Source organism: Nannospalax galili, unplaced genomic scaffold, assembly GCF_000622305.1.
Source record: "Nannospalax galili isolate Female #2095 unplaced genomic scaffold, S.galili_v1.0 scaffold278, whole genome shotgun sequence".
Lineage (NCBI taxonomy): Eukaryota > Metazoa > Chordata > Mammalia > Rodentia > Spalacidae > Nannospalax > Nannospalax galili.
In genome coordinates this window covers 14,451,964-14,476,880 of record NW_008347536.1, presented here as the reverse complement: position 1 = coordinate 14,476,880, position 24,917 = coordinate 14,451,964, and the positions used below count along the sequence as shown (strand labels likewise).

Genomic DNA, 24,917 nt, shown 5'->3' with positions numbered 1-24,917 from the left:
GGCACCAGGAGGGTGTGTTAGGGCTGGGGCATGTTGGAGTGGGACCTGTGTAGTGAATAGACTGTCGACAAGAATGTGTTGACAGACCAGTGTGTGCCAGGGAACGTGTGACGTCTTGTCACCGAATGTGAAGAGCATGCTGCTGTGGATGTCAGTGTGTGTCAGCATGAGTGTGCCTGTGTGTTCTGGAGCGTATGTATCATGTGTCAGTCTGCCCTGGAGCGTTCCTGCGACTGCGGGCCAGTGCTGGGTATGTGCATGTGTGTCTAGGCCAGGAGCCACAAGCCTTTTAGGGTGGCCCACCCTGGCTGTCTCAGTCCCCTAACCATGGCTCCTGCCAGCGACCAAACAGACCTCGGACGGAGATCCAGGTGCCAGATCCCAAGTGACGCTGATTGGACCCCCCCACCTCGCGCGCGCACACGGGACAGGGCGGCTACCCGCACTCACCGTGTCCCTTTGTCGCCCATGGTCCGCGGCAGCCGCAGGGAGGTCCGCGGCGTCTGCACCCAAGCTGGAAAATCCCCGGCCGCCAGGAGGAGCGCGGGCCAGCCAGCTCCGGCTCCGCTCCGCCTCCTCCTCTGTCACTGCCGCCCCCGCCCGCCCGGGTCCCCGCCCGGCGAGGAGCTGCTGCACAGCTCTCGGCCTCGGCTAGGGGCTTGGAACGAGCGCAGATCTGCATGTGTGTGTGTGTGTGTGTGTGTGTGTGTGTGTGTGTGTGTGTGCGCGCGCGCGCGCGCCCAGCGAACGAGGGTAGGGCGGCAGGTCCACGCAAGGGCGTGCACGTGTGTGTGTGTGTGTGTGTGTGTGTGTGTGTGTGTGTGTGTGTGTGCGCGCGCGCGTGCGCGCGTACGCTCATGCACAGCGCTCGAGCCTGTCAGGAATGTGTGTGGATGTAAGAGTATGCACGTCTTTGTGCAGGTGTGCGTGTATGCACACGGCCGTGGGTGTGAGCGCGTTCTCCCGCGCACGCCTGGGCCGGCCTTTGTGTGGGCGGGTGGGAGCAAGCAGAAAACCCGCAGACTCCAAGGCCCAGCAATCCAGCGCCTCTGCGTGGAGTCTGCAAGAGATTCCAGAAGTCTGGCAAGGCCTTCGCCCTTTGCTCCACCATCCCTACCCCGCCCTCCTGGAGAGATAACACGCTATACAATCCAAGTGGACAGGAAGAAGGGTTGGAGGAGCAGCGGGGAGGCTGCTGAGCTGACAAGGTGGGAAGGGTCCAGGAGGCCAACAGGGGAAGGCAGAAAGGAAGAGATGAGGACTGGAGATAAGGAAGGGAAGAGTTGACCCGTTGCCAGCCAGTCGTATCTAGCATCGTGGAAAGCACCCAGGCCAGCTTTGTGGCCTACAGCAGTGACTCTGGACATGGGCCATCTTACTCACAGGTTTGCCAGTGGGGTCTCTGGGCGACCTGTTTACAGGTTGAAGGGACTTGATTGTGGGTGTCTAGAGCCCTGCACACAGTGGTGTCTAGCAGAGCTTAGTCCACTCTGCAGCCTTTTGGGTGGCCTTGGAAATCTTGACTTCTCTCAAGATCCTGACACAGAATCAGCAGGTGAGGGTGAGAGTGGGGCCCATAGGCTAAGACTGAGTAAGAAAGGATTCTCAGCCCTCAGCCCTAATGCATTTTCTCCTAGCTGGAGGGGTCCTGATTGGTCCCAGGTCTGTTTTTGTGTTGCAGGCAGGTGTGAGTGTGAAGGGCTTTGTCACCCCCTCACTGCTGAGGTCTGACTAATTGACCCTGATAGGTCCCTAATATTGGAGTATTAATGGGAGGAAAGGAAACTATCATTTACTCTGATGCAATTGTGGGTCTGGAAACATCTCCTGTAATTACGTTCAGCAGCAGTTACCTTTGCTGTTTACATAGAGTGTGCTGTTTATAGAGTTGGTAATGATATCCCAGTCTAATGACTATAATTATGTCCAGATCACGGAGTGGGGGTGGATGCTGATGGGCAGGCAGGGTGGTCCAAGTCTGGGCAATGGTAAAAGCTAAGAGAAAATGAATTAAGGTCTGGAGCCCCACTGGCCTTCTCTTAACCTCTGGGCTCCACCCTTACCCTCACCAAAGGCAGAGCAGGAAGCTACCTGCTCCTACAGAGTTGGGGGAATCTGGAGAGGAACAGAACAGAACCCTCTGTTGATGGCAGGAAGCTCATTTTGTGAGCCAGAAAGGCCCCTAACCAGGATGGGAGAGGCCTGGTCCTATCCTCCTGGCTTCAGCTTCCTACTGTGAGCCCCCAGCTTCCTCCAAGTCTGATTCTCTCAGCACAGTGGCCTGTGTTAATGCTCAAAGCAACAGAATCTTAACATTTAGGCAAATTCTTCATCCTACTCAATAAGTATCTGTGTGTATGTTACTCTAACAAATAATGTTTTAGATGACTTCCCAGTAAAACAAACAGTCCAGAAAGATGCCCCAGATGGTTTCAGGTAGCCCCTACCCCCCCCGCCCCCGACATAACTCATCTCTGCCCAGTTTGGAAGGCAACACTCTAACATTTAGGGACACTGAACAGATTGGTAGACAGTGGAGTCCACAAGCAAGCTGTCAAGTACACCCCCACTCCCCATCGGCCTGTAAATTCCACAAGGGGCTCGATGGTATGCCTGACACTACTCCGTGCTCACAGTTCAGTGAGATAAATGCTCCATTGCCTTTTTAAAAAAAATAAATGAACAGGGGCTGGAGAGATGGCTCAGCGGTTAAGAACACTGGTTGTTCTTGCAGAAGACCCCGGTTTGAATCCCAGCACATACATGGCAGCTAACAACGGTCTGTAACTCCAGTCCCAGGGGATCCAACAGCCTCTTCTGACCTCTGCAGACATCGCACAACATGGGTGCTCTTAACTACGTGCAGGCAATACACGCATACACATAAAATAAAAATAACAAAATTTTTTTTTAAAGTTAAAAAAAACGAACAAACTGATATTCAGAGAAACTAAGTAGCTTGCCCAAATCCAGAGCCTCCTGTTGACCTTGGTCTCTGAGCTCCCTTCCTCTAGCTTTCCCCATACCCAGGCTAACCCTGAGTAGAGGCAAAATTTGACTCTGGCTCACTGTTTGTTTGATACTGTTTGCTGTGCTACCCCTGAGTCTGGGAAATTACAAGTCAGAGGCAAACAGGACAAACAGAGCTTTGAATCCCAGGAGGAACCTAGGATGAAGAATTACCAGGGAACTTTTCTTTACCTGTTAGGCCTATGGAAAACACACTGCTGTATTCATTCAGTAATCAAAATAACAAAACTACAAATGTAGTGATAATGAAAACTCTGTCAATAGTATAATTTCAGTCATGTGTAAACAAGGAAACAAATCAGCAAGGAAATATAATGATAGGAACAAATGTCACTAGATAAGGAGGTGACCTTTGGGCAGAGCTGCATCAAGGTGTCAGTGACTTACAGGGGATGTCCCAGGAAAAACTGCCCAGACCCTAGGACCAGCAAGGACCAGGATGGTATGCCGAGTTTGGCAAACAAAGAAAGTGGATGTAGGTAAGGCAGGCAGTGGTCAGATTACACAAGTCTTGTTGTTAGGGGCGAGGAGGATAAGCACTCAATTTAAGAAGGTTTAGGGCCTAGGTGTGTCCAACCTTTGGCCCATGGGCTGCATGCAGCCAAGAACAGCCACAAATATGGCCCACCACAAAATCATAAACTTACTTAAAACATTATGAGATATTTTTTGTAACTAATAGTATCTTTCTGGGATGTGAATTTTATAGGTGACCATGTTGTGTTCTAATGTCAAAAGGTTGGACATGCCTGGTAGGCAGATGAGTAACAGTCTCAGTTTTACATTTTCCAAGGTCACATTGCCCATTGTTGGATGGGGATGACTTGGGGCAAGACAAGAGCAGGAGCTGGATACCCTGTTAGTAGAGTAGCCTGGTACCATAGTGGGTTGGTCTAGGGCTATGACCCCAGAAATGAAGACAGTAAGGACTCCCAGCTATGCTTGAAGGTAGAGCCAGCTCATCTGCTCAGGACTGGCTATAGAGAGTGGAAGGTCCAGGACAACTTGGAGAAGTAGGGCAGTCTGTTCAGCATGCCACCCAGACCACTGCTTCATGCATTTCTGCAAGAGAAGCCCTGGTCCAGAGGACTGGAGAGTTCCCCAATTCCTATCTCAACCTACTTGTTATGTATCTTCCACCATAAAACCAGAGAGTGCTTCCTAAAGGCAAATGGACTCCACTGCTGAAGCCCTCAGAAGATAACTACTCCAGCTCCTCCCCAACTTGAGCCTGCCACATGCCTTCAGTTTAGCACCCACAATAATCACTTCTTGTCTTTTTAATTTTTTATTTTTGGAAAAAGAGTCTCATGTAGCCCAGGCTGGCCTTGAACTCTCTGTGTAGCCAAAGATGACCAAAGATCAGAAGATCCTCTAACCTCCACATCCTGAGTGCTGGGATTACAGGTATGTGCCACTGCACCCAGTTTATGCAGTCCTGGAGATCAAACTCAGGACTTTGTCCATGCTAGGCCAACACTTTTCTGATAAGCTACATCTCCATTCCCCTGATAATTACTTGTGTTAAAAAATGAGGGCTGAGGGCTGGAGAGATGGCTCAGTGGTTAAGAGCACCAACTGCTCTTGCTGAGGACCCAGTTTTGATTCCCAGCACCCACATGGGGGCTACAAACAATCCTTAACTCTAGTTCCAGGGGAATCTGAAGCCCTCTTCTGACCTCCATGGAATTGCATGACATGGGTGCACTCACACTCATACACATAAAATAATAAATAAAATATTTTTAAAAAAATGAGGGCTGGGAAAATGGCTCAGTGGTTAAGAGCACTGGCTACTCTTGCAGAGGACCCGGGTTCAGTTTCCAGCACCCACATGGCAGCCAAAAACCATCTATAACTCCAGTTCCAGGGGATCTGACGCCATCTTCTTGCCTCTGTGAGCATTGCATGCACAGGTGCACTTACATACATGCAGGCTAAACACTCATGCACATAAAATAAAAATAAATAAATCAAAAAGAAGAGGAGGAGGAGGAAGAGGAGGAGGAAGAAGAAGAGGAGCCCACAGAGGTTAAGAACATCTATTGCTCTTCCAGAGGATCCAAGTTCAGTTCCCCACAACCATGTTGAACAGCTCACAACTGCTTGTAACTCAGCTTTTAGGGGGATCTGACACCTCTGGCTTCCCTAGGAACCTGCACTCACATGCACATACCCCTACACAGACATTTAATGATGCATAGAAACAATTAAAAAGAAAAATAGATCTTTAAAAAGAGTCCAGGCTAGCAAGATGGTAAGAGGGCAAAGCCATTTGTCACCAAGCCTGACAATCTGAGTTTAATCTCTGGGACTCACATGGTACAGAAAACTGACTCCTGGAAGTTGTCCTCTGAACCCCACACTTACACTATGACAGGTGCACCACAGACACGCAAATAAATAAGTAATAAGAAAAAGGAAGGTGGATAGTGATAAAGGAAGATACCTCAAGTCAATTTGAAGTCAGCCTCTGGCATCCAATGTGCACACTCAGGCAAACACACCCATATGCTCACATGCAACACACACGACACACACAAATGAGGCCAGGTGTGGTGGCACACACACACCTACAATTCCAGCACTTGAGAGGCAGAGGTAGGAGGATTGTCTCGAGTTTGAGGCCAGCCTGAATTACACAGCAAGTACCAGGCTAACCAGGGTTACAGAATGAGATTTTGTCTCAAAAGGAAAAACAAAAAACTAAGACAATGATCAACCAGATGAGCCCTTGACCAGGACTACTTAATTACGCAGACCTCTTACCCTTTCTGCCCCAATTCTTCCTTGTGTCAATATTATCTGGACCCTTTTATTTGTTCCTTTTCCCAGTGTGACCACAGATAAATCAATCTTCTCTCCACTTTTCAGAAACAAAATGAAAAAGAGGAGGCTGGGAATGTGAGTCCTGCTTTCTAGGTGAAAAACCAAAGCCCTATGTGGGGAAGTGCCAGAGCCAAGGACACAGCAAATGAAAAGTAGGGCTAGGGCTCAGTCTCACATTTTCTGCTTAGCTAGTCAGGTAGTTGAATGGCAGAGTGAGGAGGGGAAGGAGTGGGAGAGAGTGGGTTAGGACATGTCAGCTCTGGGTTAGGAGAGAGTTTGCAGCTGACTGATGTATCCCCCGGAGATGCTGAAGATTAGAAGTCCATGAGCTTCCCTGCCTCTGTCCAACCAGAAAGGGTCATACTTGACTCAGCCCTATTCAGTTCACATCAATCCAGTCCCGGGTGCCTGTCTCCTACATGTCTCCCAGCAAAACTAGAGAAATGGGCAAGAATCAGAGCACAACAAGCCAAGGTGTGTGGGGGTGAGGAATTTAGTCTTCAAAGGTCAGTAAAGAGGACTTACAGGCTTTAAGCAGAAAGGGGGCATGTTCAGATGTGTTTGGGGTTTCTCAGGTTATAATATGAAGAATGGATTGAGCATGGACCAGAGGGAGTACAGAGGGAAGAGCAGTGAGGAGGTCGTGTCCATCGGCAATGCAAGGGAAAAATAACTGCATTCCAGGGGGACGACATTCAAGCCAGGCCTGAAAGAAAGCCCCTGACACCAAGAGGAATTCAGATGGATGTAGAAGCAAAGCACAGAACAAGAGGGAGGGAGTAGAAGGGAAGCCAGGGATAGTGGAATATCCTGAGGAAACCAGCTCTGATAGTGTGGAGCTCTTCAACAGGCAGGGCTATTTCAGGTTGATCTAAACTCTAGATCCCAGTGAAATTCCTAAGATGTTTTCCTCATTTGACATGTTGACCTTGCTGAAGAAAATACAATCCTCATGATAGGACACTGGAGAGAAGTCCTCAAAGGCAAATTATGAAAGAATAAAGGAGTATTTAAAATCAGTATCTACAACAAATAGATAGATCTAAAATCTATTATTTTCATGTGTATGTTTTTCCAAAATGTATGTAAGTGTGCCACATGTATACAATGCCCATAGAAGTCAGAAAAGGGCATCAGATCCCTTAGAACTGGAGTTATGGATGGTTGTTTGCCATCATGTGTGTACTGGGCACTGAACTGGGGTCCTCTGGAAAAGCACTGCTTATTCCTAACTGTGGAAGCATCTCTCCAACCCATTTTATGTATTTTATTTATTTTATGTGTATGATTGTCTTGCCTGCATATATGTAAGTGCACACCACATACATGAAGTGCCTGAGGAGGCCAAAAGAGGGCATCAGAACCCCTGGAACTAGAGATACTGATAGTTGTTAGCCATCATGTGGGTGCTGGGAACTGAACCTGGGTCCTCTGAAAGAAGAGCAAGTGTTTTTAACTGCTGAGCCATGTCTCCAGCCCTCCGAATTTGACAACCTTAAATTTTATGATACTACTAACAGCATATTTTTAAACTTGAAGTAACTTTTGTAAACTTTTTTTTTAAGGAGACAAGGTCTTAAGTAGCTCAGGCTGGCCTTGAACTCCATATATAGCTAAGGATGACTTTGAACTCTCCATTTCCTCTACCTCCATTCCCTAAATGCTGGGATTACAGCCATGTACCACCACACCTGACTTGTCTAATAAAAAATATTAATAAAAAATATTAATTAAAATAGAAATGGATCTTCACTAACAAAGAATAAAATAAAAACACCACACGTTCCAGAGCACCAGTGATTTATCTGCCTGCTAGAACAAAAGGCACCACTCTTCAAAGACTAGACAAAATGCAGAACCACCCCAGCATGTAATCTTTAATGTTTAGAACAAAGATAAAAACTAAACCTGGTATGGTGGCACATGTCTGTAATTTCAGCACTCAGAACGTTGGAGGTGGGAGGGATAAGAGTTTGAGTTCAGCCTAGTCAACAAATCAAAACTCTGCCCTAAAACATAAATAGCCAGGCGTGGTGGCTCACACCTTTAATTCCAACACTCCCGAGGCTGAGGCAGAGGCAGCCAGAGCTCTGTGAGTTTGAGTTTGGGGCCAGTTTCGTCTACATAATGAGACCCTGTCTCAATAAATGAATAAATAAATAAATATCACTAGGCCTGTGGCCAGGGGGACAAAAAGACAGCAAACCAGCTGGGCATGGTGGCGCACGCCTGTAGTCCCAGCACTTGGGAGGCAGAAGCAGGCGGATCTCTGTGAGTTCAAGGCCAGCCTGATCTACATAGTGAGTTCCAGGACAGCTGGGGCTTACAGGGAGACCCTGCTTCAAAAAGACCAAAAACAAACAAACAAACAAAAGACAGCAAACCATAGTCCACAGTAAAGCAAAAACAAAGTAGCCAATAGAAATGAACTCCAAGCTGGGGGTGGTGGCTAATACCTGCAACCCCAGCCACTGAGAGGCTGTGGCAGAAAGATGGCAGGTTCAAGGCCAGCCTAGGCTACATAGTGTGTTTGAGACCAGTCTGAGGTACATAGTTGAGATCTTATCTTGAAGAAAGGAAAGGAAGGAAGAAAGAAAGAGAGAGAGGAAGAAAGAAAGAGGAAGAAAGAAAGAGGAAGAGGGAGAAAGAGGAACTCCAAGATAACCCCAGATGTTGAAATTATTAGACACAAAAGTTAAGCCAAATAGTATAAATTTTAAAGATTTAAAGGAAATATCCATGATGAATAAATAAATTTCTTTTAATTTTTATTTACTTATTTTTATTTTATGTGCATGAGTATTTTTGCTTGTCATGCAGTGCCCGCGGGGGCCAAAAGAAGATTTAGAGTTAAGGACAGTTGTTAGTCATCATGTGGGTGCTGGGATTTGAACCCAGATCCTCTGGAAGAGCAGCCAGTGCTCTTCTGCTGAGCCATCTCTCCAGCCCAAAAATAAGTAAATTTCAGCACAGAAATATAACAGAAAAGAAAACTTTCAGGAGAACCAACTACCCAAGCATGGTGGCACACCACTTTAATCCCAGTACTTGGGAGGCAGAGGCAGGTGGATCTGTAGAGACCAACCTGGTCTACGTATGGAGTTCCAGGCCAGCTGGGGCTACAGGGAGATCCTGTCTCCAAAAAAAAGAACTAAATGTAAAATTTTTTGATTCAAGGGCCAGTGTGGTGGCTCAACCAGTAAAAGCACTTGCCATGCAAGCCTGATGATCTGAATTCGATCCCCTAGACTACATACTGAAAGGAGAGAACAAACTCCCAAAAGTTGTTCCACTTTCAAGCTGTGGCATGCACACACCCTCTACACACACACACACACACACACACACACACACACACACACACACATACACACACAGTAATAACTTAAAACTTTTGAATTCCACATTCAAGCTGTGGCATGCATACACCCTCTACACACACACACACACACACGCACACACACACGCACACACACGCGCGCGCACATACACACACACGCTCGCATAGTAATAACTTTTAAAACTTTTGAATTCAAAACACAGTATTTGAAATGGAAAGTTCACAGCTTGGGCTTACTATCAGATTGATGGAAGCAGAAAAAACTGAGTGGCCTTCAAGATAGATCCAAAGTATCCAATTAGAAGAATAAAGTGAAAACAATTACCCTACTGATTTGCAGAACAACAAAAAAAATGTAATTTCCATCCCAGAGAGAGAAAGAAGAATGAGACCGAAACAGACTCCAATAAACACTGATTAGGAATGTCATAAGTTTTGTAATTTTTTTAGTGTGTATGAGTGTTTGGGCCGCATATATGTAAACATACCATGTGCATGTAATACCTAAAGAGGCCAAAGAGTGTCAGATCCCCTAGTACTGAAGTTACAGATGGTTGTTAGCCACCACATGAGTGCGGGGAACCAAACCCAGGTCCTCTGTAAGAGAACCAGTGCTCTTAAACATTGAGCCATCTCTCCAGCCCCAGGGATTTCATAAATTTGATGAAAAGGATCGCCTTACACATCCATGGAGCTAAGCAAAACACAAATAGGATAATCACAAAGAAAACAACATCTAAGCACATCATAATCAAGCTGTATAAACCAGAGAAAAAGGCAGAAGTAGCCACAAGAAGACATTACAAAGAGAATACAAATAAACAACCCAAATGAGGTTCAACTTCCTGTTAGAAACCACGGAGGCCAGGAGACAACAGAGTACTATCTTTAAAGTACTAAAACCAAAACCAAAATAAAACTCACCAGTACCCCAAAGTAAAGATGTTTTCAGACAAATGAAAACAGAGACCATTGCCCCCCAGACCTGCAGGGAAAAGGGTATTCAGTGAAGTTCTTCAAGCTGAAGGGAAATGACACCAAGCAGAAAGAACTTTAGAAGTGAGCAAAGAGCACTGGAAATGGGGCTGGAGAGGTGGCTCAGCAGTTAAGAACACCCGCTGCTCTTGCACCCAGTTCTCAGCACCCACATGGCAACTAATAACCATCTGTAACTCCAGTTCCAAGGGATCCAGTGCCCTGTTCTGGCCTCCAAGCATACTGCATGCACATAATGCAGTTACATACAATGCAGGGAAATGCATAAAAATAAAACTTTTTTCTTTCTCTGCAGCTAATTAAGCCGATCAGGTTCCTTTCCTCATGGGGGTCTGGTGTGCAATGGCTGCAAACAGCAACCTCCTTGGTAGTGAATACAGCCTGTTGCATGTATGGGCTGCCCTAAGGGACCTTGGAGAGTTTTCTGGTGGATATCTACCTCTCTGATCCTAATGCTGTCCCCAGTCTAGGCTCTAGACTGGTATGCAGGGTGCCTTCGGGAAGTCTCAGGGCCTAGGGTTCATTCATATTGACCAGGTCATTATATCCATCCTCACCAGTTGGAGAACAAGAATATGTGATTGAGGCCCTGAATAGAGCCAAGTTCAAGTTCCCTGACCACCAGAAGATTCACATCTCAAAGAAGTGGAGCTTCACCAAATTTAATGCAGATGAATTTGAAGACAGGGTAGCTGAGAAGTGGCTCATCCCTGATAGCTGCAGGGTCAAATGTTACCAATTGTGCTTCCCTGCGCAAGTGAAGAGACCCGCACTCCTGAAGATCCCTCTGCCCTGAGTCCTATACACCACCAAGTCATGTGTTCCATAATAAAATCTCACATGCAGTTTGATAAAAAATAAAAATAAGGCCGGGTGTGGTGGCACACACCTTTAATCCCAGCACTCGGGAGGCAGAGGAAGGCAGATCTCTGTGAGTTCGAGGCCAGCCTGGTCTCCATAGGGAATCCAGGCCAGCTAGGGCTACAGGGAGACCCTGTCTCAAAAAGACCAAAAAAAAAATTTTTTTTTTAAGAAATTTATTTGCATGAGTATTTTGCCTACATGTATGTAAACCAATGGAGGCCAGAAGAGAGTGTCAGATTTCCTGGAACTGGAGTTACTGATGGCTGTTAGCTGCCATGTGGGGGCTGGGAACTGAACCTGGTTCCTCTGCAAGTAAATATAAATAAATAAAAATAAAAATTTTAAAGAGCACTGGAAATGGTAATTATACGGAGAACTGCAAATAAACTGTACATTTATTACAGATTTATTTATTCATTTTGTGTGCATGTCTATATGTGTGTAAGCACATATACCTTTCACTGAACATATGTGGAAGTCAGAGAACAATGTGGGAGTTGATTCTGAATTGTGAGTCTCTGAGATGGAGCTCAAATCATTATGAGGCAAGTTTCTCTGAGCCATCTTACTAGCCCTATAAACTTTCAACTGACTGTTACATGTCAAAATATCAACATTTTGTGGGGTTTGTTTGTTTCCTTTTTGGTTTTGTTTTTTTGTTTTGTTGTTGGGTTGGGTTGAAAAGGGAATTTTTTGGTGTTTTTTTTTTGTGGGGGGGGTCTTTTTCTTTTCGAGACAGGGCCTCATGTAGCCCAGGTTGGCCTTGAACTTGCTGTGCAGTAGAGGCTGACCTTGAACTTCTGATCCTCTTGTTTCCACCTCCCAAGGGCTAGGATTACAGACATGAGCCACCATGACAGGTTCTATGGGGGGGAGGTTCTACATGTAGAAGTAACTGTGTGGAAATACTAGCTGCAATCAGGAAATATAGAGAATTGTGTTGTCGCGGGGCATACAGTGTATTCTCAGTAGATAGTAATACAGAGATGTCATAATCCCTGGAGGAAACCACTTAGTACAAGCAGTTGGGGCTGGGGATGTAATTCAGTGCTAGACTGCTCGCCTAGCGTGTATGAAATCCTGCATTTAATGCTCTGTTACCACAAAAAGTGAAAAATAAAACATATAAGAAATTGAGGACCAGGGACATGGCTCAGAGAGTAAAAGGTGCTTACCACCAACCCTGGTGACCATGTTTAATCCCCAGAATCCATATGTTAGAAAGAGAAAACCAATTCCCACAAGTTGTCCTCTGATCTCCACACACACTGTGGCACATGCTTGTGTGTCACATGTGCACACACAATAAATAAGTGTACTTTAAAAAATATCTTTCTGGCTGGGTGTGGTGGCACATGCCTTTAATCCCAGCACTCCCGGAAGCAGGTGGATCTCTGTGAGTTCAAGGCCAGCCTGATCTACATAGTGAGTTCCAGGCCAGCTGGACTACAGGAAGACCCTGTCTCAAAATGACCAAAAAAAAAAAAATCTTTCTGCCTTAACCTCCTAAGAAGCTGAAATTGGGGCTGGAGAGATGACTCAGTGGTTAAGAGCACTGGCTGCTCTTGTAGTGGACCAGGGTTCGAATCCCAGCACCCACATGGCAGCTAACAACCATCAGTAACTCCAGTTCCAAGAGATCCGATGACCTCTTCTGACCTCCACACACACTGCCCAATAGGGGGGCACGTATCTACATGCAGACAATATACTCACACACATAAAATAAAAATATTTTTTAAAAGCTGAGATCACAGGCATGCCCCTCCATAGCTGACTCTATTGGATTTTATCAGTTTTTCTCAAAATAAAGCTTGGAAAATTTAGTTTTAATTACATATGCAACGATTGCAGCTCATGGTGATATAAAAAAGCAATAATACAACTGTCAGAGTTAGAAGGTGGAAGAACAAACAATACGCAGGTGCAAGTTCTTCATTTTCCCTAGTGGAAAACAAGAGCTAGCCGACATGTATAGAATTGGAAATAAGTGTTTATGCAGTTGTTAGTAGAAAAATAAACAAGCATGATAACTAGCTCCATGGAAGGGACTAGAAATGAGCACCAGTGTGTGGGACCAAGCTTCCTTTTTCATGCGGAAACAAATATTAATTCAACAGATGAATTAAAAAATTAAAGTTTATGCATATTACTGAAACTTCTGGTATAAGCTATCACAGCTAAAAGCATAAAACAGTAAAGCTGCTTTTGGGGGGGCAGGGACTTGGTTTTGTAGCTGCTGTTTGTTTTCTGGTTTTTGTTTGTTTGTGACAGGGTCTCACTACATAGCTCTGGCTAGCCTGGAACTTGATATGTAGACAAATCTGGCCTCAACTTCACAGAAACCCACCTGCTCTGCCAAAGTGCTGGGATTAAAGGTGTGTGCCACCACACCCTGGCTTTGTTTTGACCTTTTTTTAAAAAAAAAAACAAGGTATGATGTAGTCCAAAATGGCCTTGAATTCAGTATCCTCAATATTATGATTAGAAATAAATTCTACTTTGAGATTATATTACGTTGGATCCATGAAACAAGAGAGAATTGCTAATAGAAAAAGGATACATAAGATTTCAGAGACATGAGAGATATGATGGTCAAAAAAAACCAAAAAAGCATAACTTTAAAAGTCTAGAAGCTAGTGCCAGAAAGTAAAGTACCCAAAGGCAGGATGAGGCCTGTCAGCAGGATTTAGGAGCCAAATGGAAAAACCCTCAACAGCTAACACTGGAACAATTTAAGTAATAAAATGAATAATGTCTTAGGCTAGAATTTAAAGTCTAAAATAAACAAACATGAGCCCATAATGATCTAAGTAAGTAAATAAATACATAGGGGAAGCCAGTTTGCTGTGATAAAATATCCTGACACAAGAAACTTAAGGGAGAAAGGGTTTATTTTGACTTACAGTTCCAGGGGGATGCTATCCATCATGGTGGGGAAGTCCTGGCAGCAGGCAGGGAAGGTCTGGTGGCAGGAGCAGGAGACTGGCTGGTCACACTGCATCCACACTCAGGAAGCAGAGAGCAAGGAATGGATGCTTGCTACTGCTCAGCTCTCTAGATTGAGACAGTCCAGGATCTCAGCCAGAAAATATTGACACCCACAATGGGAGGGTCTTCCTACCTCATTTAATGTAATCAAGATAATCTCCCACAGGCAGACCCAGAGGCCTGGCTCCCAGGTAATCCTAGATCTTGTTAAATTGACCATATACTCCAGCCATCACAGCCTCTTTCCCTTGACTGTGTGAAGGATTCCTTGAAGTAGATCAGAGTTTAAAGGAAAAATAGTGGCTGTGAGGTGGAGGGTTTTTAGCTGGACATGGTGGTACATACCTGTAATCCCAGCATAAGCGACAGGAGTAGGAAGGTCAGGAGTTCATGGCCAGCCTGGGCTACATAACTGCTTCAGAAACCTGAACAATAAAAACAAGATAGATAATCAAAGTGAAGCGATCTGACAATCATTGCTTTCACCAAATGATGGGGGTTAGTGTTATCAGCTGATATCACAAGATGATTGGCACTTTGCCTAACCCAGGTGCAATCATGAGAAAAATTCCAAATTGAGAGACATTCTAGAAAATGCTTAATGAAAGGGGTGGAGAGATGGCTCAGCAGTTAAGAGCACTGGTTGCCCTTACAGAGGACCTAGGTTTAGTTCCTAGCACCCACATGGCCACTAACAATCATCCGTAAGTCCAGTTCCAGAGGATCTAACGCCCTCTTCTGACCTCCGTGGGCATTGCACTACATGGATACATATATCCATGAAGGTAATATACTCATTCACATTTGAAAAAAAAAAAAACAACAACTTTTTTTTTTTAACCCAAGACAGGGTCCCCCTGTAGCCCCAGCTGGCCTGGAACTCCTAGAAATACCCTCCCAGATCTGCCCAGAGACAGGTCTTTTAGTAGTTGATTCCAGTGCTAATAAGTTGACAATCAAGATTAGAATCACTGGGACTGGAGAGATGGCTCACTGGTTAAGAGCACCGACTGCTCTTGCAGAAGACCCAGGTTCCAATCCCAGCACCCACATGGTGGCTAACAACCATCCGTAACTTCAGTTTCAGGGGGTCTGACACCTTCTTCTGTCCTCCACAGGCATTGCATGACAAGGTGCACTCACGCACATGCAGGCAATACACTCATACACATTAAAAAAAATTAGGATTGCCAGACTTGGTGGTACACCTTTGATCTCAGTACTCAGGAGGCAGAGGCAGGTGGATCTCTGAGAGATTGAGGCCAGCCTGATCTACATACAGCTGGACCCACAGGAAGACCCTGTCTCAAAACTGAACCAAACCAAAATAAAACGAAAGATTAGACTCATTGCTATAAACATTAAAACCTGAGTTCAATACCAGGATCCCACAGTAAAAAGAGAGAACCAACTCTTAAAGATTGTCCTCTGGCCTCCACTTGTTCATTGAAGCACACACGCACACACACACACACACACACACACACACACACACACACACCTTCTCCTGAGACCATGTCCTCAGTTGGTGGCTTGCATTAGAATCCTTTCTTTCTATAATGTATATATGGTTTGAGAATGTCCCCCAAAGTTTCAGGTGGGGAAAGCTTGGTGCCTAGTTGGCCACATTGGGAGATGGTGGGACATAATGGAGTGGTTAGATCATTGCCCTCAGAAGAGATGGAGGAATTTTTTTTAATTTTATTTATTATTTTTATTTTATGTGTATGCGTGTATTGCTTGCATGTAGGTAAGTGCACCCATGTCGTGCAATGCCCAAGGAGGTCAGAAGAGGCTGTCAGATCCCCTGGGACTGGAGTTATGGACAGTTGTTAGCTGCCATGTGGGTGCTGGGATTCGAACCCGAGTCTTCTGCAAGACCAACCAGTGTTCTTAACCACTGAGCCATCTCTCCAGCCCCAGAGATGGAGGAATTTCTTGCAGGACCCCAAATTAGTTTTCAAAAACTGAGTTGTTATATATAAAAACTGGAGCCTGATCCCTGAGTCACTCCATGACTTCCTGTCTTACCAGGGAGACAGCTCTCCCTCTCATTCATTCCTGTCATTGTGATACTGCCTGCCCCCAAGTCCTCACCAGAGCTAAACTTACACCAGCACCATGTCTTTGAACCTCTAGAACTGTGACATAAATAAGCATCTTTATAAAGTTTTCAGCCTCAGGCATTTTTGTCACAGTAACAAAAAAACAAACAAATAAAAAAAAAAAACAAAAAAACACCAATACACTGTTTCAGGCTCTGCCTCTGTGGATTCTGACCTGAGATATATAGTTACCAAAGAACAATAGAACTAGGCTGGGTGTGGTAGTTCAATCCTTTAATCCCAGAGGCAGGGGAATTGCTGTAAGATTGAGGCCAGCCTGGTCTACATAGCAAGTTCCAGGACCATAGATCCTATCTCAAAAAAAAAAAAAAAAAAAAAAAAAAAACGAACGAACGAATGAAAGAAAGAAAGAAAGAAAAGAACAATAGAATTATTGCAGACACACATTAAAAGAAGCCCTAGAATGGGAACTATTTGCCAAAAGTATTTGATTTAAATTAGAACAAGAAAACAGAAAGCTCCCACAACGTCTTTTAGAATCAAAGTGTATTTCAGTCAGAAAATAGTGTAATTAAAAAGACAGAAGCTCTTAGTCATAAGGTAAAGAAAGCACCTGTTCTTTTGCATAAAAAGAAATGGGAAAGATGCCAAGAAACTCCAGGAAAAACATACAAGTGAGCAAGAATGGCGCACACCTGTAATCCTAGCAGTCAAGAGGCAGAGGGAGGAGGACCTTGAGTCTGAAGCCACCCTGAGCTACATAGCGAGCTTGAGGTCACTCAGGGCTATACAGCAAGACCTTGTCTTTTAAAAAAGCCAAAACAACTTCAATCTACGTTATAAGCTTGTGATTCAAATATAAAAATGTGGAAAAATTTTGAGAGCAATTGACCCATAAGGAAAGCAAAGCTTTTGGTCTGAACATTTGAAGTAACTCAAGGGTTTTTTTTTTTCTGACTTTATTTTACTCTTATGGAAAACATATACAGAAATGGGGGAGAGGGGAGCAAACGAATGAACCCCCATCTCTCAGCTTCAGTGGTTATCCCTAAATGCCGTGTGGTGTGTGTGTGTGTGTGTGTGTGTGTGTGTGTGCATCTTTGCTTTCTTTGCAATTGGAACCAGATCCAACAAGGTCTATGGACTTGCCTGAGTTGACTCTCTTAATCCCAGTTTGACTGGACATTTCAGAAGGACATTACCAATCTGAGGGCTGGAAACTACATTTCCTTTTCTACTGGTCCACCAAACTCTGCAGGGAGGGTTTGCTACTGAAGGAAGGCCAGAACCCTATTTAGTGCTATTGCCTCCTGAAATTACCACCGGCCAGTCTCAAATCAAGGCTGCTTTGAGCCTTCTCAAATCTCCCGCTCCTTCAGAGTCAAAAGCATCTCCACCGAGTCATTTAAGCCTTCAAGGACCTTTCCTTGGTGGTCCAGTCAGAGTAGAAACTCAGGATCCCCCACTCCAGCATAAATACTGGGGCAGATGTCCAACATCTAGAAATCTTCCACAAGTCTCTGTTCACCTAAGTTTACTAAAAGTTCTCCTGGTTACACACACTATGGATACAAGAGTGCCAGGCAAGATTTAAAACACTCAAACGGTACTCTAATTTATATTTGGGACTCTCTAATATCCAGGAAGTTTAGATTAGGAGTGAAAAGGTGTTTGGAACTGTAACCATTAAGATCTTCAGAAATAACCCAGAACATGGATTCCAGGCTTTGTCACAGAGGCCCTTGGCTATGGAGGTGCAAGAAGTAGCCAGCCTTGGGCCTACAGCCTGCTATGGTAGAATGTCTGGCCTCTTAGCCAACCCTGAGTCACAGGCTCTGGACTTTACCCTTCTCTGTCTTTATTAACATGGCTGGTTATGACAGTGGGAGGGGAGGAAGGGCCTGCTGGAGTGCAAGATAAAGTTTTAGAGCTACCTGCTCAAGACTTCACTGAAACTCAAGAGGCCAGAATTTGAACCCAGATCTGCCTGCCTCCAAATGTCAACCTCCTCTCCTTCTTCCTCCAAACTCCCAGAGGACCTGGAAGGCCAGGAGAAGTCCTAACGCTGACTCTGGTGCTTCCTGAGGGACCAGGGAGGAATGCTCAGAGTCAGAAGGTTCAGGTTTTCTGTGGTCACAAGGTTAACTCAGAAAAATCTCAAGACATACCTGGAAACCTAAAACCAAAAGTTAACTAGCCAACAACAGTCCTTTTGACAGGTGAAAATCAGAGAATTATTTAGGTCAACTCTTGATAGACCTCAATGCCTAGAGGCCTTAAATCCTTTTTTTCCCAATAAGGGCTTATGTAACTCAAAGTGGTCTGGGGCTTTCTGTGCTTTCTTATAAGTAGCCAAGAATGATGTCCAACTTCTGATTCTCCTGCTAGCTCCTGAGTGCTGGGATTACAGGTATGTGCCATGTTGCCTGGTTTATGCAGTTCTGGGGCTCAAACCTAGGGCTTCATGCATGCTCGGCAAGCTCCCTATCAACTGAACTACATCTTCAGCCACTTTTTGGGGGGATGGGGGAGACAGGGTCTCTCTGTAGCCCCAGCTGGTCTGAAACTCACAATATAGACCAAGCTGGCCTCAATCCTACAGAGATAGGCCCGCCTCTTCCTCCCAAGTGTGGGACTAAAGGTGTGTGCCACCATGCCTGGCTGCTTTTCTTTTTTTTTTTAGGAGATAGGGTCTCATGTAGCCCAGGCTGGCCTTGAACTTCCTCTGTAGCGGAGGATAACCTCAAACTCCTTATCCTTCTGCCTCTACTCTCAAGTCCTAGAATCACAGGTATGCACCATCATGCCTGACTCGTGGCCTTAGATCTTAAGTAACTCATTTTGGGGATGGGAGTAGGGTCAGCAGGTGGGCATCTTGAATATACCGCATATTGCATCGAAAACCAGGGACTCCAAGATGAGCAGATCTGCCCTTGTCCTTAAGGAAAGTGCCTCTGAGTGCTGATTTCCTGGGAGGGATGAACTTCATCAATTGTGGAGAGACAAACATTTCCATCAAGACTCCCCACTCCCTGCTATCATGGGGCCTCCTGGCACAGCTCCCCCTTACCCCATCAATAATTTCCGTGCTTTTATTCTTGTTGCTGCTACTGGGAAATAAAACTAGGCCCTCATCCATGCTGGAATCGCAGGGTTCCTTGAAAATGATGGAACCTATTTCTTGGCTGCTCTAATTTGCTTTCTGTCACTTGATAAACACATGATCAAATGGCAACTCAGGAAGGAAGGGATGCATTTCAGCTTACAGATCACAGGCTATGAAGCAACGCTGCTCACTGGCCTGCTCCCTCTGACTTCAACAGCTGTTTTTCTTATGCAACCCAGGCCCACCTGCCCAGGGACAGAACCACCCACAGTGAACTGGGCCCTCCCACGTTAGCAATCAGTATTCCCACAAACACACCCATGGGCCAGTCTGATGGAGGAAATTCCTCTATTGAGGTTCCCTCTTTCAGGAGGACTCTAGCTGTGGCAAGTTGACAAAAACGAACCAGCACACCAGGTTCAGGTGGGCTTAGCCCAGAGAACTAGGGTGCTGGAAACTCAGCAGCCACCTAAGTCACCCTGAGCCAGTGGCTCCCAGTTTCATTGTTTTAGAATCATGGAGAATGACTAGCAAGAGCAACAGAAGAAAAGCAAGCAGTGTTTTATGAAGAAGGAAGCAGCTCCCTGAAGCAAGAGAGGGGATTTGAAAGTGAGCTGCCAGCCTGGCCTCCTTGGCTGTGTCCTTTTATGCCCACTACCAGGACTTGGCTGGCTCAAGCCTGTGTGTAAATAGGGATTGAGTTGAGAGGATTCTGCTTGGCTGAATTGAACATGTTTGGGAACCATTAGTTGTGCGGGAGATAAGGTAGGAGAGGATAGGCTCAGGAAAACAAAAACCTGCCCAGTGTCAAGGGGGAGGAGAGAGGAAGAACCAGGAAGTGAGAGTAAGGGTGCTGGTCAGCCATTATCTGACCAAAGACTAGTGGTCAGTCATTAACTTGGTGACTCATGACCTTTTAAAATTCACAGCTGCTAGAGCTGGAGAAATGGCTTAGTGGTTAAGAGTACTTACTACTCCAGCACAAGCCCCAAGTTTGGTTCCCAGCAGCCATGTGGGGTGACTCAAAACGGCTTATCACTCCAGCTCTGGGGAATTGGCTTCAGCAAGCACCTGCACTCACATGCACGTGCACGCACACACACACACACACACACACACACACACACAAATTAAAAAACAGAAAAATTAAAATCTTAAATTTGGGGCTGGAGAGATGGCTCAGTGGTTAAGAACACTGGCTGTTCTTGCAGAAGACCTGGGTTTGAATCCCAGCACCCACATGGCAGCTAACAACTATCCATAACTCCAGTTCCAGGGGATCCAACAGCCTCTTCTGTCCTCTTTGGGCATTGCATGACACGGGTGCGCTTACCTATATGTAGGCAATACACACATACACATAAAAATAATAAAATATTTTTTAAAAATCTTAAGTTCACAGCTTTGGGACTGAATTTACAGCTTTTGAGTCCAGCCTCTGCATTTACTGTACAGTTCACTGGGAAGCCGGTTCAGCCACATTGCAGGTGTCTCTTCCCTTGAGATAAGCTACTGGCTTCTGCCTTACAGGGCTCATTAAGAAGCCGGCTCTGCAAAGGCCACTCTTTTCTAACTAGCTACCTGAAAAGAAACTGCCTTTCCTCTCATCTGCATCGCTAGGCAAGCACTCTGCTACATCCCCAGCCATTTGTGTTGTTTGTTTGTTGAGACAGTCCCAGACTGGCCTCCAACTGTCTACATAGTTGAGGATGACCTTGAACTTCTGATCCTCCTGCCTCCAACTCCTGAGTGCTGAGATTGCAGACCTGTGCCTCCATACCTGCCCCCCTTTTTCTGTGTTCCTGAGGATGGAACCCAAAGCCTCTTGCATGTTATTGCACTCTACCGCTGAGCAGCATGCCCCGCCCTTTTTCTATTTTTTTTATTTTCAAACAGGGTTTCAGTAAGTAGCCCAGGCTGGCTTTGAGCTTCCTCTATAGACCCAGCAGGCCTTGAACTTGTGATCCTCTTACCTTAGCCTCCTGCTGGGATAAACACCTATGCCACCAGGTTCAGCATGAGTTTCTATTTCAAAAAGTATCACATTTTCTCTGCCAACTAATAAATCTTCAAGCATTTGGTGACTGTGTTGACTTTTATTTTTTATTTATTTTTTTAAAAATTTTTAATGAGTGTATCGTCTACATGTAAGTGCACCCTTGTTGTGCAGCGCCCATAGAGGACAGAAGGTGTTGGATCCCCTACAACTGGAGTTATGGATGTGGGTGCTGGGATTCGAACCTGGGGCTTCTGCAAGAACAGCCAGTGCTCTTCACTGCTGAGCCATCTCTCCAGCACCCTGTATGAACTTTTAAATTATTTTATTTTACGTGTGTGTGTGTGTGTGTGTGTGTGTGTGTGTCTGTGTATGTGTGTGTATGAGTACAATGTTCTTGGAAGCCAGAAGAGGGTGTCAGATTCCCTGGAACTGGAGTTACTGGCAGTTGTAAGCCATCTAATACAGGTGCTGGGAACTCAAGTCACAGCAGCATGTGATCTTAACCACTAAGCCCCTGTGATTGTTTAGATTTTTAAATTAGTTTTGTTGTTTTTTGGAGGCAGGTTCTCCTGTAGCTCCTCTAGATCCCCAGCTAGCCTGGAACTCACTATGTAGACCAGGCTGGCCTTGATGCTTCTGCCTCCTGAATGATGGGACAAAAAGTGTGTGCCACCATACCCACTTGATTGTGTAGATTTTTTTTTTTCTTTTTTGAGACAGGGTCTCCCTGTAGCTCCAGCTGGCCTGGAACTTGCTATGTAGACCAGGCTGGGCTTGAACTTACAGAAATCCTCCTGCCTCTGCCTCCTAGGTGCTGGCATTAAAGGCATGTGCCACCATGCCCGACTTTTTTTTTTTTTTAAGAGGAAACTGTAGTCACAGAAGGGAGTCTGTTGCTTAGAAGACATTTTGGGGAGTTTAGTTTTTTGTGGGTTTTTTTTTTATATATAATGTCTTCGTAAAGCAAGGGAAGCAGAGGGAGAGAACAGTTAAATAAACTTCAGAATGGCATGCCTTGATCTACACAGGAAAAAAGCCTTTTGTTTGGGGAAGAGGTGATGGAAGTGGACAGGGATATTTGGTGTCTTCAAGGATCTCCATGAATTCTAGCCTTATGGAAAGGAATCTCAGGGTACGGCACTGTGAGGAGCTCATCTCTAGGGTTTGAATTATTCAACATGTATTTATTGAGCACTTACTCTATGCAAGACTTATCTGAAGCACTGGAGACACAGCAAGAACAGAAGTTTAAAAATCCTTCTCTCTCCCAGGCTGGGGATATAGTTCAGTTAGTAGAGTACTTGCCTAGTATCATAAAGCCCTGGACTGCAATCCTAGCACCCACATAAACCAGGCATGGTAGCACATGCCTGTAATCTCAGTATTCCAAAGACAGAACCAGGAAGATTAGAAGCTCAAGGTCATCTTCAGCTGTCTTAAAAAAAAAAAAAAATCCTGGGGCTGGAGAGGTGACTCAGCAGTTAAGAGCACTGACTGCTGTTGTAGAGGACCCAGGTTCAATTCCCAGCACCCACATGGCAGCTAACAACCATCTGTAACTCTAATTCCAAGGGATTTGATACCTTCTTCTGACCTCCACAGGCTTTTCATGACATGGGCGCACTTAGACACATGAAGGCCAATACACTCAGACATAAAATTTTAAAAAATAAAATCCTTTTTCTCTCTCATGGAGCTAGTAAGGAAACAGGTATAAAATAAGACAATCACTGGGCAGAGTGGTACATGCCTTTTATCTCAGCACTCAGGAGGCAGAGGTAAGCAGAGATCAGTGAGTTTGAGGTCAGCCTGATCTACATAGTAAGTTCCAGGCCAGCCAGAGCTACATAGTGAGACCCTGTCTCAAACAAAATTAATAAGATAAAATGACAAATGAATTTACTCTTGATCCAGAAATTCCATTTCTGAGACTTTAGCTCAGAACTTTAATGCAGAACTTCATCTGCATTAAGATTTATCCTGAGTGCTGGACATAATAGGGCATGCCTTACCTTTAATCTCAGCACTCAGGAGGCACAGGCAGGTGGAGCTCTGTGAGATCAAGGCCAGCCTGGTCTTCATAGTGAGTCCGACCAGCTGGGGCTACTGGGAGACCCTGTCTCAAAAAGAAAAAAAAAAAAGAATAATTATCCTGAGCAAAGTGTCTGTCCACAGGGCCAACGCTCAGAAACTCTATCCTGGAGCATAGCAGGAGCCAAAGAACGTTCTCTCCCCATGGCCCATTCTCTCCTACTCCCATCCCCAAAGCCTTTGAGGGATGGTGGGGAATGCCTCGTGCACATGTTACAGGTAAGAATCAATGCCAAGTTAGGAAGTTTTACATCTGCTTTGTTTTAAGGCAGGATCTCATGTAGCTCAGGTTGGCCTCAAACTTACTAAGTAGCTGAGGATGACCTTGAACTCCAGATCCTGCTATCTTTACTTCCCAAGTGCTGGTTTTACAGGGCTATGCCATTACATGTGGCCCAAGTCAGAAAGTTAATTGGAGAAATAGCATATGAAATTTTGTGTACACTACTGTGAACAAAAGTCCCAAGATAGAAACCTACAAGGCTGATTAACTGATTAGGACTTCAGTGGTTATAGAGAGATTGGAATGTTGCAAGTCCAGAACCTAACATCAATTTATCTTGGGCTATCTTTAACCCTCTTAATAGCCATTTCTTACTTACCTCTATATCTGACCTAACATCCGTGTGAATAACAGGTAAATCCTTTTGGAATTTATTAACTCAACAGACCATTAGCTTCCACCGAACAAAAGGCTAAGTGTGCCATCAGATAACATCTGAGGCCTATAGAAGACATTCTCCACGTTGCTGTAACCCATCTACGTGATTTCCACCAATGCATTTGAAAAATGTCCTGATTTATGATTTTCATCGTTCTGCTGCTATAAAACTCCATGAAGCTGCTGCTGCATTGGAATATGAGGTAAGCATTATGCTTTTGCATCAACTCTACAGAAGAGGAAACTGCACTTTAAAAACACCATGGGGGCGGGGCTGGAGAAATGGCTCAGTGGTTAACAGTGGCTGCTCTTGCCTAGGACTCCAGTGAGATCAGTTCCCAGCACTCACGTGGTGACTGTTAACTCCAGTTCTAAGGGTTTTAGCTCCCTCTTCTGGCCTCTGTGGGCACTGTATGTACAAGCAGGCAAAAAACACTACATACACATTACATTTTAAAAAACATCTACTGGGGGGCTAGAGAGATAGCTCAGCAGTTAAGAGCACATACTGCTGTTGCAGAGGACCTGATTTCAGTTCCCAGCATTCATTTCCACCCATTCCCCAGTGCCAATGGGATCAGACACCTCTGGCCATCTCTGGCACCTGCTCTCACACACACATACCCACACACAGACTCATACACATAATTATTTTTTTTAATAATAAAAATCTAAAAAAATACTACTACTTTGCCAGGTGTGGTGACACATGCCTTTAATCCCAGCACTTGGGAGGCAGAGGCAGGTAAGTCTCTGTGAGTTCAAGGCCAGCCTGGTCTACATGGTGAGTTCCAAGCCAGCTGGGGCTACAGAAAGGCCCTGTCTCAAAAAGACCAAAAAACAACAAAAAAAAACCCTAGATGGCTCAGCAGGTAAAGGCACTTGCTGCCCAAGTTCAGTCTCCAGGACCCACATGGAACAAAGAAAGAAACAACTTCAGAAAG

The 24,917-nt window shown here is 45.1% G+C and overlaps 1 protein-coding gene and 1 non-coding gene across 4 annotated transcripts in view; one reads left to right on the top strand and one right to left on the bottom strand.

The window, feature by feature from the left end:
- Nucleotides 1–798, bottom strand: part of Arrb1 (arrestin beta 1) — an 84,756-nt gene extending 83,958 nt beyond the window's left edge. For 2 of the 3 annotated variants that reach the window (XM_008844246.3, XM_017800885.2), the window contains exon 1: nt 451–744. In XM_008844246.3, the coding sequence (XP_008842468.1) occupies nt 451–470 (20 nt within the window). In that variant the 5' untranslated portion in view covers nt 471–744. Of the gene's footprint in view, nt 1–450 lie in introns of all 3 variants that reach the window. The other variant, XM_008844245.3, reaches the window with a different exon arrangement.
- Nucleotides 799–10,484: 9,686 nt separating this feature from the next.
- LOC115072229 lies at nt 10,485–10,619 on the top strand. Its single transcript, XR_003851296.1, has one exon. It is a non-coding gene; the product is annotated as a small nucleolar RNA SNORA70 (small nucleolar RNA).
- The last annotated feature ends 14,298 nt before the right edge of the window (nt 10,620–24,917 follow it).